This window comes from Chiloscyllium punctatum, chromosome 44, assembly GCF_047496795.1.
Source record: "Chiloscyllium punctatum isolate Juve2018m chromosome 44, sChiPun1.3, whole genome shotgun sequence".
NCBI classification, from domain to species: domain Eukaryota; kingdom Metazoa; phylum Chordata; class Chondrichthyes; order Orectolobiformes; family Hemiscylliidae; genus Chiloscyllium; species Chiloscyllium punctatum.
This window is the reverse complement of record NC_092782.1, coordinates 47,778,576-47,793,995: the sequence shown is the minus strand read 5'-3', so window position 1 is coordinate 47,793,995 and position 15,420 is coordinate 47,778,576. Positions and strand designations below refer to the sequence as shown.

Below are 15,420 nucleotides of genomic sequence, written 5' to 3'. Positions count from 1 at the left end.
TTCATTCCAAGCGAGATGTAAATCTAGTAAAATCAGCAAAGGGCAATGCAACTTAAAGCAGCTTGCCCTAATCTTCCAAAATTCTTGCAGGTGCATTGGCTTAATTTGCTTTCCAGTTATAACCTTGATTTTAACAGTATCTTTTCGAAGCAAGATTTGTTCAGATTAGTCAAGAATGTGCTGCAAATTCTAGGATTTTGCATCAAAAAAGATAGAAGGCTGACCATATCAGGTCGACTGCACCCAAAATGCATCATATCTTGAAACTTCCTGTGGATGCCAGAGAAAAATAAAGGTGTTGCAGAGGCAGCTAATGACATAATTCAACTCCTTTGGTGAATTACTCTTTTTAAAGAAAAGAGTTACAAACAACTAACACAAGCACACAAGTTAGAAGCAGGAGTGGGTCCCTTGAGCATGAGCTGCTATCCAATAAGATCATGACTGATCCGCTTACTCTACAATCTTACCTTCCTAAGTAATCTTTCAGATCCTTGCTCATCAAGAATCTAGCTACCTCTGCCTTAAAGAGCTCATTCAGTTTTTTTTTAATTGTTCTGTTGTTTCACTTGTGCTATTTTCATCCACTTAAATCATAAGATTTCAGCAAATACTCTTTGTAAAATCCACCTTTAACAAAACAACAGAAAAATCAAATGCTCAATAGTTACTATTCTATGTTAAGCATGAGGAATCTCTCCAGAATGAAGAAAAACAATCAAGTTAAGAGTTCAACTATTAATCTGCACAACAACTAAGGCTTAAAAATGACCAATGCCCCCTCTCAACTTAAAAGTGCATTGGTGTAATGTTGAGGCACAATGAAAAGGCTCTCCTGCATTTGTGAATTGTCATCTTGCTGTTTTCTTGCTAATTTCCTCCCACCGCAATTCATCTACCTTTGGAGGGACTTTTCCATGGGTGTTAGTCACGGTCTGTGCAGGCTTGGGCATCAGGAGCCCTCACTTAACCATGGTACCAATTACTTGACGACCTGATGAAACATCAGAGCTGAGCCAGGTCCCATTATCACCCGACATGCACGTTATGCAAGTTTTGATAGATAGACAGGAAACAAGAGCCAGCATTTTGAACAATTTTTTTTCACCCAATTCATGGATACAAAGGTCAATTCTAGGATGCAAAACAACCCTAGTGAGGTCGCAACATGCAGCATGGCTAAAGGAGAACCTCAAGCCTCTACATAATCCATCTACTCGCTTCACACTGCCTAGGATACTTGGACTCACTGAACAGATGAAGCCCTAATGAATATATCAGTCTATTGTTTATTGACTAAAGAGCGCAAGATAAAAATTAAAAGACAGCAACAAAAATTTACTCCAAGAACCAAAAGAAAGGATGTTTAATGAAGCAAAGTCAACATGGACAAGTGCAAGTAAAGTAACATTGAAGCCTATGACATTCAGAATATAGACTGTTATGAAACAACAGGTGGGCTTGCTTAGCTAAAGACCCACAGTTGTGACACCTTTGTCATTACCTGCAGTAATAGCAGTGTGAAGAGATCTTTTTGTTTTTTTAACCAATTTACTTTCAAAACAATTAGTGAAAATTGCAAGATTGTAAAACCCATTTACTTCGGATTTTAAGTTTGCTCACTGAGCTGGAAATTTGTTCTCAGACGTTTCATCATCATGCTAGCTAACAGTGAGCCTCAGTTGAAGTGCTGGTGTTCTGTCCTGCTTTCTACTTGTGTGTCTTGGTCTATTAAGGTGGGTGATATCATTTCCAGTTGTTTTTTCCCCAGGGGTTGGCAAATCCAAATAGACCCCATTTACCAACCTCTGAGAAGAAGAACCGGAAATGATATCACCCACCTTAACAGACCAAGACACAAATAGAAAGCGGAACTGAACACTAGGGCTTCAACAGAGGCTCACTGATGTTACCAAGCATGGTGACGGAACATCTGAGAACAAACCTTTCAGCTCAGCGACGAAACTTACAACCTGAACCTCAACCTGAGCTACAAATCTTAAAAACTGCAAACCATTTACTTCAAATCAGACCAAAACAAAACTAACCAAGAGATAATGAATCTCAAGGTCTGTTTCAGGGCAGCAATAGAAAGACTACATCATAACGAAGATGGGTAGAGCTTAGAAAGGACCTCTGGTTTCAATTTATACAGGAGGTAGTTGCCATTTGGGCCCACTCCAAAGGAGGACAGCACAATGGTGAGCACTGCTGCCTCACAGCACCAGGGACCTAGACTTGATTCTACCTTGGGCAACTTTGTTTCGAGTCTGTAAGATCACAGTGTCGACATGGTTTCCACAATGTGCTCTGGTTTCCTCCCACAGTCCAAAGACACACTGCTGCTTTTATATTCCAACTCTTTAGAGATAAATGGCAACATTACATTTGCTTTCTTAACCAAGGACTCAACCTTTAGAGAATCCTGGACGAGCACTCCCTTTGTACTGTGGCTTTATGAATTTTCTCAGTTTAGAAAATAACCCATGCCTGTACTCTTTGTTTTCTCCCCCAAAGTGCAAGAACGCGCATTTCATCAGCCACACTCCTAAACTGTCTAAATCTTTCTGCAGCCTCCCCACTTCCTCAATACTACCTGCCTGTTGGCCTAACTTTGTATCATCAGCGAACTCTGCCAAAATGCTCCCAGTCCCTTCATCCAGATCATTAATATATAAGGTCAACAGCTGCAGCCCCAACGCTGAACCCTGTCACTAGGTGCCATTCTGAAAAAGAACCTTCTATCCCAACTCTCTGCCTTCTGTCTGACAGCCAATCTTCAATACATGCCAGTAGCATGTAGTGAACACCATGGGCCCTCACCTTACTCAGCAGCCTCCTGTGAGGCAACTTATCAAATGGCCTCTTATGTGCACCATAGGGATTCTCACTGTATGACCCTCTGAGTGAAAGGACTGACAAAATGGCCAAATTAAATGACAGTGCAAGTTTACGTAATTGTCAGCAGAGATGCAGCCTCACCAAAGAGAATGCAGGGCAGGCTAAATACCAAGTTGAATTTTGTGAGGAAGCAGAAGCTTGAATATCGCCTAGTTTGACAAATGTGGAATAATCTACAAAGTTCAGGCAATCTTGTGGCAAAAAGAAAGCAAAGTAGATAAACCTGGAAATATTGTGGTACAATAATTAGAACTAGGAACTGAGGCATCTTCAGAGTGTAAATTAAAAATTTACCTCCAGAGATAGTAGTCCACGCAGAAGTTTTAGACTTCAGATTCATCGTCTCTTGGTTAGTTTCTTTTTTGATCTGACGTAAATGGGTTTTACAACCTTTCAAATTTCACTGATTTATTTAGATCAATGTATCAGAGTCCAAAACAATCCTTTAAGACTGAAGAAAGAGAATTCTTGGAGCAAATGAGAACTGAATCCAAGCAGATAACTTATTTATTAATCATACTAATCATTTTAATTTTCATTTAAAAGTGAACTTGTAGTTCTGTTCCTTAAATCAAGATACATTGATTCTTTTTAATATGTTAATGCTTTGTAACAGGATATAAAACCCAAAATCTTGGAATTATTTATCTTTCTGACAGCCAATTTCTTGGTGATATGCAAAGTGAAATCATTACCACAGGACCATTTTCATACAGCTTTACATTCACCACCAAAAAATCTCATGCAAGATCAGAAAGGGGTCCTGTTTATTTTTCATGCGACTTGCATGAAACAATTAGTAAAAAGTGTGGGTTTTCCAATGGTGAGCACGACAATTCTCCCTCGTCATACTTTCCTTAAAAGGCAACGTAGACTGTATTCGTGCCAGATTCACAGGCAACCCTGTTATCTCACTCAAACAAGAATCAATTACAAAAGCCCAGTGAGTATCGATTGTCACCACAGTTGACTCCCATCCAATCTTTCATCTAGAAAATGAGAACATCCAACATTGTCACAGGGTTAAACAGTCAGAAATAGTAACACTGGCAGATCCTGCTTCTCTACAGTTCAGTAGCCTCAAAATCTAGTGCAATTTCTTACTGTTATGTTGGCTAATCTTTATTAACTTTGTGGAAAGCAAGGTCTGAATGGCTGATCAACTAGACACATCTTGACATTTACCAGAACAAGGCAAGGCAAAGATTTGCCATACATTTAGGATTTGTGTTTTATAGTTAGCAGGATTAGGAAATTGGTAGGTAAACCATTAACTACTAACTACTGACTCAACTTCCATGTTCACCTTAAGAGAAGCCTGGACTTGGATTCCCAAGTCACTTCAGACTTTCTGAATTTTCTCCCCATTTAGAAAGTGATTAGACGGTTAGCACTGCTGCCTCACAGCACCAGGGACGTGGGTTCAATTCCTGCCTCGGGTAACTGTCTGTGTGGAGTTTGCACATTCTCCCAGTATCTGCGTGGGTTTCCTCCAGGTGCTCCGGTTTCCTCCCACAATCTAAAGATGTGCAGGTTAGGTGAACTGGCCATGCCAAATTACCCATTGTGTTAGGTGCATTAGTCAGTGGGAAATGGGTCGGTGTGGACTTATCGGGCCAAAGGGCCTGTTTCCACGCTGTAGGTAATCTAATCTAATCTAATCTAATCATTTAGAAAATAGTCCATGCCTCTATTTATCCTGCCAAAATGTATAACCTCTCACTTTTCCACACTATATTTCATCCATCATGTGTTTTCCCATTTTCTGAACCTGTTTAAGCCTTTCTGCCACCTCCCTGCCTCTCCACCTAACTTACCAGAATGCATAAAGTGAAATGTTGTGGTCCCAACACCAATCCTTGTAGAACACGACTACTCATCAGCTTCCCTTCTGAGAACGACCCTTTTATCTCCACACACTGCCTCCTGCCAGACAGCTAATCCTCTATCCATGCTAGTACCTCCCTCGAACACCATGGGCTCTTAACTTGCTCAGCAGCCTCCAATGCACAACTTAAACTGGAAGTTTTGATTGAGAATAGCCAAATTCTCAACTCACTTCATGAGCACTGCAGTGGAAAACAAATCAATGCCTCAATGAATACAAATACACAAACTACAATGCAAAGCTCTCCTTTCCTTCCTCCAACATATTGTTATACCATTCAGAAATTAGACAGTCTGTCTCCTCTGCCTCTCCCTTCACCCAGTAAGATTCAAGGCACTGGTTTCTCTAAACATTGAGAAAGTGAGGATTGCAGATGCTGAAGATCAGAGTGTGGTGCTGGAAAAGCACAGCAGTTCAGGCAGCTCCTCTGATGTTGCCTGACCTGCTGTGCTTCTCTAAACATTATCTGATTTGCTTTTCAAAACAAACCAACCAGTAGATTGCTTATTGTAGCTATGTAATGCTAAGAGAAGATATTAATGTACTTACTTCCTTGCGGTCCATAAAACTTGACTACAAATTCATTCAATCCACCCAGGATGGTTACTTCATGTTTGCTTTCAATACTGAAAGGAAGTGTCAAGGAAAATGCCAAAACCAAAACAGAAAACTCACAGGAACTTGACTACATTAACTAGCACTTCTTTTTTTCAGAAAGTTGATTAATACCTGGGGTTTCAAGCAAAATATTTGAGTCTGAATACTGCAGAACCACTGGGCACGTCAGGTGCAAAGAAAACATGCTCTTCAATGTTGAAAATTAATTAGTTTTGTCCTGAATAATACTTTGTTAAACCAGCATATCATATCCAAACAGCCTTGTTAAAAATCAAACCAAGAATAAAGAATTAAATCGTACTATCTGGAATTGACCTCAACATGAGACACAACAAATGTACCATGTCCAGTCAGCCATGCAAAGTCATCTGTAATATCTGGTAATTTCTCCCAAATAAGAAAACTAACCAGCAAAATAGTCAGCCAACAGGCGACTATAGACAGACTCAACAGTCTCACCTTTGATTTGATTTTCGGTCGTGTACTGAGTATCAGGGTTGGGAGATTATGTTGAAGCTGTAGAGGATAGTGGTTCGGCCACTTCTTGAAAACAGTGCACAATTCCTGTTTCCCTGTTATAGGAAGGACATTACGAAACTTGGAAGGGTTCAGAAAAGATTTACAAGAATGTTACCAGGATTGGAGGGCTTGAGCTAAAGGGAGAGGCTGAAGAGTCGGGCCTATTTTCTCTAGAACATCAGAAGCTGAGGTTTATAAAATCTTGAGGGGCATGAGTAGAGTGAATAGCTAAGGTCTTTTTCCTGGGGTGGGGAGTCGAAAACTAGAGGGCATAGGTTTAAGGTGAGGGGGAAAAGATTTAAAAGGGATCTAAGGGGCAACATTTTCATGCAGAGGGTGGAGTGTGTATGGAATAAGCTGTCAGAGGAAGTGGAGGAGATTGATAGAATTCCAACATTTAAAAAGCATCTGGATATGTATAGGAGTAGGAAGGGTTTAGAGGGATATGGGCCAAATGGGACTAGATTTATTTAGGATATCTGATCTGCATGGATGAGTTGGACCAAAGGCTCTGTTTCCATGGGCTGTACAGCTCTATGATTTGATTTATTGTCATTTGTAAAATGAGTCAGTACATTAAATATCCTAAACTGCATAAGATTCCTTGGTATGTCCTGTCCCAATGGCAAGTCAAATTCAAGAAATCGCAGCATAACGATACAATGGTGGGAGGGAGTAACTTTAGGAATCCTTAACATTGACTAAGTACATCATAACGTCTTCATGGCATCAGAACAAACGTGTGAAGAAACCCTGTGCTGATTAACACAACTACCCTTCCCCAGCTAATGAATCAGTTCTCTATGATCATTCTAAGATGCAATAAGGATAATAAGAGCATAGAACTTGCTTGGTGTGGGTGACACAAATGCCCTTTAGAAAGAGAATAACTCAGTACTAACAAAGCTGATTGTGTCTTGAAAATTGTAGATACCAGACTAGGCTTGCAACAGGAGATGAAATATCTACATGACATTTCCATCAAATTATCTGTCAGATGCATTTGCCCATAACAACAATAATAAAAATAATAATACAGAAATGACCAGTAAGGGACCAATTCTGGTTCTGCTTCATGGAGGTGCCAATCTGGTGAGGTTAAAATACTAATTTACATGCATGCTGAATAATTAATGCAATATACAAAGCTGAACAGTCCCATAATCAATGGATCAGCTCCAAGTTCTACAATCCTGCTACATTCAATCATGAACCATGGTGGTCAATATACAAACTACCCAGACGAAATAGTTCTTTGAACATCCCATCCTCAAAGATGTACGAAGCCCAGTATATCAATGAAGATGACAAGGCTGAAACATCTGCATCTTCAACAGATGTATCTTGTGTATGATCCATTTTAGCCTCCTCCACATGCCCTTATAATCGCAGATACCAATTTTCAGCTGATTCAAATTACCACATATGATAAAGAAATTAGTGGAAGAACTGGATACAGCAAAAGCTATGGACTCTGACCAGAGTTCAGCAAGTCCTGAGGATGAGTGTCAGAATTAGACATCTCTAATTGAACTGTTATAGTCAAGCTACTATACTGGCACTAGCCTGAAAAGGTGAAAAATAGTCAATGCATATCCTGTCCATTAAACGGATAAATGAAACTTGGTCAATTACTGCCCCATCAGTCTATTCTCAAAGTGATGTAATCTGTCCCTAACTGTGCTCTCAAATGGTATTTACTCAGTAACAATCTGCTCACTGATCGTCAGTTTGGGTTTTTCCAAAGGCATTCAGCTTCTTACAGGTTTGGTCCAAACTTGGACAAGTGAATTTCAGCAGCATGAGGCAGCTTGCCTTTGACATCAACATGAAGAGTAGAGTTCAACCAATTACCCTAAATACCTCCACTCCTCTTCCTTCACCTAAAGGCAAAAATCAAAAGTGTGATGGAATACTCCCTGCTTACCTCATCTGCATTATTAAAACATTCACTCCATTAGTGCACAGTTGCAACTGTACGTATCACATAAAAGCTGAAATACAGAAGGTTGCCTCGTTTCCTTTGAGCATTTCCAAATGCTCAACCTCCAACATCTCGAGGAAGAATGGCAGTAAGCATAAGAGATCACTGCTTGCAAGCTCTCCTTCAAACCACACAATATCCTGATTAGGAAGTGCATTGCTGTTCCTTCAACAGGACTGGATCAAAAACTAGAAACTCCTTCATCATGACTAGAGGTGCACCTACACTACATGGATGGCAGCAGTTCAATAAGCTCACTTATTACTTTCTCAAGAGTAATTAGGGGCCAGCAACATATCCTGGCCTTGCGAGAACACTAATTTTGCATAACAAATTATATATAAAGCCAATAAAACACAATCTTCTTGCTAAACTGTACCTGCTCCCCCACTTAGCAACACAGTCTACGACCAACATTCAGTGTCTTTATTAGCCATGCATTTCAGGTCATTTTTCAACAGCTGGAATCACCTCTGGCAGCTGGGGAGGGGGTGGAAACTTATGCTGCTAACAACAAATGCTGGAGATCACAGGTCAAACAGCATCCATGGAGAGAGCACAAGCTGACACTGAGTCTAGATGACTGTCAGATACAGATTCCAGCATATGCAGTAATTTGCTCCTACATTATGGAAAATTATGCAACAGGAAAAAGGTGGGAAAAGAAAGGAAATACAGGAGAAACTGACAATGCAAGATCTGGAGTCTTCTAAATGTACCTGAGGTATGAATTTTCAAAAAAAAAGCAGTTTCACAAGGCAGGTAGAGAAATAGCAAGTTGAAAAGATTTGATTTTGAGAGATGACTGAAGGTTCTGCCAACAACGCAGCTGAGGGGAAAGGACATAGAAAGGGAAAATACGCCCTAGTTCCATCTCTGAAAAGTGGAGGTGTCTGTAGCGTAGAACTGGAGAAGAGAAGTGGAGAAGAGAAGTGGAGAATTGGGGCATGTTGGGGTTTATTAAAAGGTGTTTGAAAATAAAGCACAAAAATGAGAAGTCAATGAAGGTCAGTAGGGACAAGCACAGTCAGCAAGTTCAAAGTTAAACTGAACCATTCAACCTTACCTAGTTTTGAATTTGCTCTGAAACAGTACAGTACTAGCTCACCCCTTATAACCAAGTAAATTTTAGCAACTGCCCTGGACAGCATTTGCATTGGACGAATCAAATTTGATGGTAAAAACCATATGAACTAGAGTGTGAATGGCAGATAAGCAGAGGCAAGGTCAAGTAAGGCAATGTTAGATTTGGAAATAGGTAATCTTAGGCAACAGCACAGCTGTGGGGTCAGATGCTCATCGGGGATTGCATGAAGCATCAAGGTTGCTCAGAGTTTGACATGGTGTTGAGAGAATTGAAAAGAGGGATTGAGTTGGTAGAAGTAAGAGATCTTATGTTTGTGGATAGTGGTGGAAAAAGGATAGAAAACTTTAGTTATTGGAAAACTAATTTGGAGATAAGCTGGGAACAAGCAAAAAAAATCGTAAAAAATGACAGGTTCTGTGCGTTGACAGTAACACACCCAGCAACAACAGTGAAACAATTAGCAACCATTTGAAGGCAATGGAAACTTACTGTTGGCAGATGGTAAAATTTGAATTAAATAAATTGACCACTGTTAAATGACTTTTTTAAAAAATCATCTAGTTCACTCATTTATGGCAGGAAGCCTGCAATCCATACCTCCTCTGGTCCACAAGTGACTTCAGATGCATAGCTAAGCAACTACTCTTTAAAACAGCTGAGCAAGCCACTCTGTTATATCAAAAGCCACAAATTCTGAAGGAAGGAATGAAACCAGACCACCTGGAAACAACAGCATGTGACAGCCTAGTCAACCACAGGTCCTCTTTATCTATAGTGCAAGAGCCATCACACAGACTAGTCAGGGAACAACCTGACATCTTTAAGGTCTGATGCCATTCAGTTAGACAATAGCCCAGATATCAATCACAATCCTTGGGCAGATTCTGTTTCACCAACAGAACAGACGCACCACAGCAGGCAGCATAGTGGAATGCAGTCAGGAGTTGTCCAATGAGCTCTCAACATGGACTCTGGACCCCATGAAACCTTAGGACAGCAAGTCAAACATAGGTGAAGAAATCTACTGAATACACCTAACAACCTCCCAATAAGAAATAAATCGGTGGCTGTGTTGAAAGTCATTTTGTCTAAGTACTGAGAGTGGCAAGGGAAGAGAATGTACTCTGGATGGGAGACCTCCATGTCCATCACCAAGAGTAGCTCACCAGCATCACAGGCCATGAGTGGTAGAATGTGTCAATGGCAGGTTGTTAGAGAACCAAGATGGAAAAATCTACATGACCTCATCCTCCCCAATTGGACTGTCCCAGATACACCCATCCCTGACAGAGTGAATAAACGCAGAGTCAATTCAAGGCAACTTCTGAGTTAGGCAGAGGCAGAGTGCGCATATCAGATAATTTTGTTCAAAGTGGGAATTTAGTGAAAAAGGAAAAAATTGAAAGTTTCACTGCAAGTAGGAAAGTGTACAGAGTGGAGGGTTGAAGGGTAGGAAGGAAATGCTTTTTTTCCCCCCTGTACTTTTTCAGTAAGTTCATTGGTTGGTAAGAATTTATTAGGGGTGGTCTTTAAGTTACTGAATTAGAAAAGCATATTACTTAAAAAGTAGCCATATTTGGATTTAACTGAAACATCAGGAGTAAGGAAAGGACAGGACCAAAGTGATAATCTAAACAGAATAAAGTTTAAGGGAAGTAAAATTAAGACATGAGTGCAAAGCTAGCTGAACTGCAATGTGTGGTCTGTAATATGTGGAAAGTCATGGGTCTGACTGGTGTTTGGAATGACATGTGCAGGAAGTACTGCCAATTGCAGAAACTTGAGCTTGGGTTTCAGAGTTTGAGTGGTGGACAGAGTCACTGTGACATATCCATAATGTTGACTGTTACATGAGTAGCATGTTCAGAGAGGTGATCACACTGCAGCTTAAGGGCTCAAATGCAGAAGGGAAAGGGTGACTGTCAGGCAGTTCAAAAGGAAGAGGCAGGTAGAACAGGAATCCCCTGGGATCACACTCAAATCAGTTTTATTTTGAAATCTGACAAGGATACTAGTTCCACAAAGGGTGCAGTCATATAAGTGTTTGTGACACAAGTGGTTTGATTATAAAGCAAAGAGAAAAGGAGGCACAATATTGATAGTTTTCCATAACTAATGAATAACCTAAGTTGCTTTTATAACTGTTGAGGTAACTCTCGGACGTTATGGTGCCTTGCTGGTTAAGGATGTCACAGAGCACCTGCTGGATATTCTTCTGGGTGAGGGCTAACAGGCATATTCCACACATTGTTACTAATAACTAAGGTAGGGAGGGAGATGTGGTCTGAATCAAAATTTAGGGAAGTAGGTAGAAAATTAACAAGATCTCAAACACAATAAGGTCTAGATCTCTCCTAATGCAGGTGCAAAAGACTACCGAAATAGGAAGATACAGCAAAATAGTGCATGGGTAGAAAAACAGTGCACGATGAAGGGCTTTACATTCCGAAACGGTCTCTGGCAATTGAGTATTATTGACAGTTAGGGACCAAAAAGGGGGCTTACACATGGTCTTGGGCCATAGCTAAGGTAGTAAATTAAAACTTTGCATCTGTCTTTCCCATAGGATGGTACCCAGATCATGGCGACGGAAGGGAGCACTGACACCACTAATATGAAAAATAGGGAAGATATGTTGGATAGATTGTTGGTACACAAAGATGACAAGGTACCAGGAAAACAGGACAGACCTAAAGATACTCAAGGAATTCAGAGCAGAAATTGCACAGGTATTGGGAATAATTAATCAAAATCTCCCCTGGCCTCAGGGAGGTGCTAGGAATTGCAAACATCATGCCCTTTTTCAAAAAGAAAGCTCACCAATTACAGACCAGCCAATTGATCTTCAGTGGTGGGAAAGCTTCTCGAAACAATTATTTGCATTAAAATTAATAGTTATATGAAAAACTAGTTTAAGTCCAGACTCCGGATGAAACAGTGGAAGTATTTCAGGTCTGTCCTCCACATGCAATGTTAACACTCCGTTCTCCCAGCTGGAAAAATAATTTCTTCAATGTTGGACCCACTAGCAGAAGGTACTCCCCTCCACAGTGTAAGTGAAAATTTTCTATTGCAATTCCTACCTGCCACAACTTGAAAATTAAATTACCACTATGTAGTACAATACAAAGGGGACATCTAAAGGAAGACAAAGTTGCAGTACAAATCATACAAGACATAATCAAAAAGTGCTCTGCTGAAGCAGCATCTCAATTATTTAATCCAACCTAGTTTGCACACATCGAGGTTTGTTTAAGCTCAGAAGCAGCTCAGAATGGAGTCACAATCTGGATTTCTGATAGAAGAAATATCAAACAATGCACAGGTTTAGCCTATAATCATTGGAGTTTAGTAGAATCTTAAGCACCCTTATTGAAAGATACAAGTCTTAGGAGACTTGATGGGATAGATGCAGAAAGGTGGCTTTGCCTTGAGAGAAGTGTAAAATCAGTGGACATAATTTCAGAATAAGGATTACACGTTTAAAACTGATTAGAAGAAATCTCTTCTCCGAGGAAAGGGAATATGTGGCACGCTTTACCACAGAGGGTTGGAGCATCTGGATTGTTAAATAATCAGGGAATCAAGAGCTATAGGGAAAAGGCAAGAAAGTGGCATTGAAGATTATAGGGCGAATCTTAGAAACAGACCTACAACTCGGACTTAAGTTTCTTTGGCTCATTAAGTCTGTACCTGTCAAAAACAACCACCAACTATTCTAATCCCACTTTCCAGCATTTGGTCCATAGTCTTTTATGCTTGGCAATGCAAGTGCAAACCTAAATACTACTTAAATGTTGAGTGTTTCTCATTCTACTATCTTCACAGGCAGTGAGTTCCAGATTCTCACCACCCTCTAAGTGAAAACCTTTTTCCTCACATCTCAAAGTTCTGCCCCTTAATTTAAAATCTATGCCCTCTGGTCTGATTACTCCATGAAGGGAAATATCTCTTCTCATCCACCTTACCCATGCCCCTGAATTTTATACATTTCAATCATGTCCCTTCTCAAGCTCCTATGCTTCAAAAGGAGAACAACCCCAGTTTGTCCAATCTCTTGTCATAACTGAACCTCTCCAGCTCAGGCAATATCCTTGTAAATCTCCTCTGCACCTTCTCTAGTGCTATTGCATTCCTTTTATGGTCCTTTTCAAGACTTTAAACATTACATCTGAGGGACGACGTTATCGGAAAATACAGTCCATTCTGATATAACACGATTTTTCAGTTCTTGCATGATCTCATCTTATGAGATTCGCGCAATAGCCATAGCATTTAAATTAAAGGGGCCAGACTCGCATTATAGCTAATACAGGTCAAGAAAGTTCACATTAAAGCTAGCTTGCGTTAAAGAAACATGCGCGTTATAGCAAAACCGACTGTACCATATTTCTCTCCTCTAATTCATCTGCCATTTGACACGGTTCAACACAGAAGGACTACAGGTTCAAACAAATAAGGGTAAATAGATCACTCTGAAGTGATCAGCAAATAGTTCCTTGCAGGACATCCAGGTGAAACCAGAAAATCAAATCACAGTATAGCCAGCTCAGTTTGGAGCATTACTTCTATGTCACTCTGATCCCATATTCCTGCTCTTGTACTACATTATTTTATAGTATATTTCTCTGGATTTCACATTGTTTCATAAAGCCATAAGACAGAGGAGCAGAAGTAGGCCAAGTCTGCTCCATACAGATTCTGATTATAGGTACTTTAGCACTAACATCACTTAATAAAATTATGAGATTAAAAATTGACTTCTAAGGAATGGATTAAATATGTCTGCTTTTTCAAATGCGTATCCAATTTGATGAACTGCAATTGCTGCCTCCAACTCTACCCTGCTATTCTCCCACTTCCACTTGTTGCTCTGAGCCTCTGTCTCAACTGGCATGGTGGCTGGGCAAGCCATGATAGAAATGACAAAGACCTTTGGGCCTAACTACTTAATTATGATCATCATTATATCAAGTAGCAGTCAACAAGACAAACTGTGGTTGACAGAACCTTAGTTAGATTGATCTTAATTTTACATCATCCCTAATGATAATATAGTTAATCCTAAAATAGTTAAGTGGATACAGTTAGCAGAACAAAGAAAAATAGCTCAGAACAACACTGTAATAGAGCATTATCAAATATATTAGTAAATCTCATTGAAGACTTTTATTCCTGAAACAAAGTCTATTGTGTTCAAATTTCAAGTTGATGTATTCCACAAGCAACAGAACATACTCCATATTGCCAGCAGAGTTTCAGTAAAGGCATGATGGTGCAATATTGTTCCATTGCATTGTGAATTGAGAAAATGATCTGATTGTTTTATCGAGTGCATCTTTCAACCACTGGAGGGGCATTTTAATTTTAAGAGGTGAATTACAAGTGACAAACATAAATTAACTGGAAGTGAATCAAGAATATTGCACAATATTTACACTACAATTGCTGGTATCAATACAATAGAACATGTTACAATATTGACCCACGTCCCTTATGAATAAGAAATAGTGATTACAAAACCTAAGCTATACAAAGTAATGCAAATCAGCACAGAAATCTGAAACTACACAGCTATGTTCATACACTACAGTGTGTAGGGTAATCATACATTAAATGAATGGGAAAGTGTAACAACAGCAGAAAGTGCAACAAACTGGCAATGAGCATTCTTCACCTTATGTGAAGACTTTCCCTGACCAAGCAACTCTGGAATTAGCTTCTCATGTTGAGGTGACCTCCAGCTCCCACAGAATGCATTAGGGAAGTTTCCAGTCCAAATATAAAGGAAGGGTGCTGCAATAACAGCTGACTGATGTACTGCTTGCCTTATGGACATAGAGAGAGAGATGTGAAAGCTAGAACAGGGAATTTGACCAACAAAATACAAATCATGCATCATATTTCAGTCGTAAACTACAACTCAAATGTTCTCCCTATTCTTACCCCACCCACTGAACCTTGAGATTTCAGCATTGTACATCAGTTGATTTTGAGAAAACAATATTCTTTAAGTTTGAATTACAATAGGAAAAGATAGCACTTTAAATTAAAAGATAGTCTTCCCAGCACAAACTCTTTCCATTTTATTCAATGCTGTCAATTTGTACAGACCAGAGTTATTAATCACAAGTGAGCACAAGAAAACAAAAGGTGCTACAACAGCAATGAATAGATGGATAACGCAAAGTACAACTAAGGAATTCGATCTGTAGTTCTGTATGACTTCCATCTCACTATTTAATTCAAACAAAACTCCACATTCCAAATTTGATTTGGAAAAAGCTGGATCGTAAAAGGTTTATTTCTCCAGACACCAGACACGCTGAAGTCAAAACAAAAGGAATAGACTAAACATTGGTTTATCACCTTGCTGGCTTGAAGAATCTTACAGGCTCCAAAACCTGACTTCAGGAATAACGG

At 39.7% G+C, this 15,420-nt stretch overlaps 1 protein-coding gene across 1 annotated transcript in view; it reads right to left on the bottom strand.

Moving 5' to 3' along the window:
- ube2h (ubiquitin-conjugating enzyme E2H (UBC8 homolog, yeast)) overlaps positions 1-15,420 on the bottom strand; it is a 111,846-nt gene that overhangs the window by 52,858 nt on the left and 43,568 nt on the right. Inside the window, exon 2 of the mRNA XM_072562868.1 lies at positions 5,339-5,415. Within this exon, the coding sequence (XP_072418969.1) occupies positions 5,339-5,415 (77 nt within the window). The remainder of the gene's footprint in view (positions 1-5,338; positions 5,416-15,420) is intronic.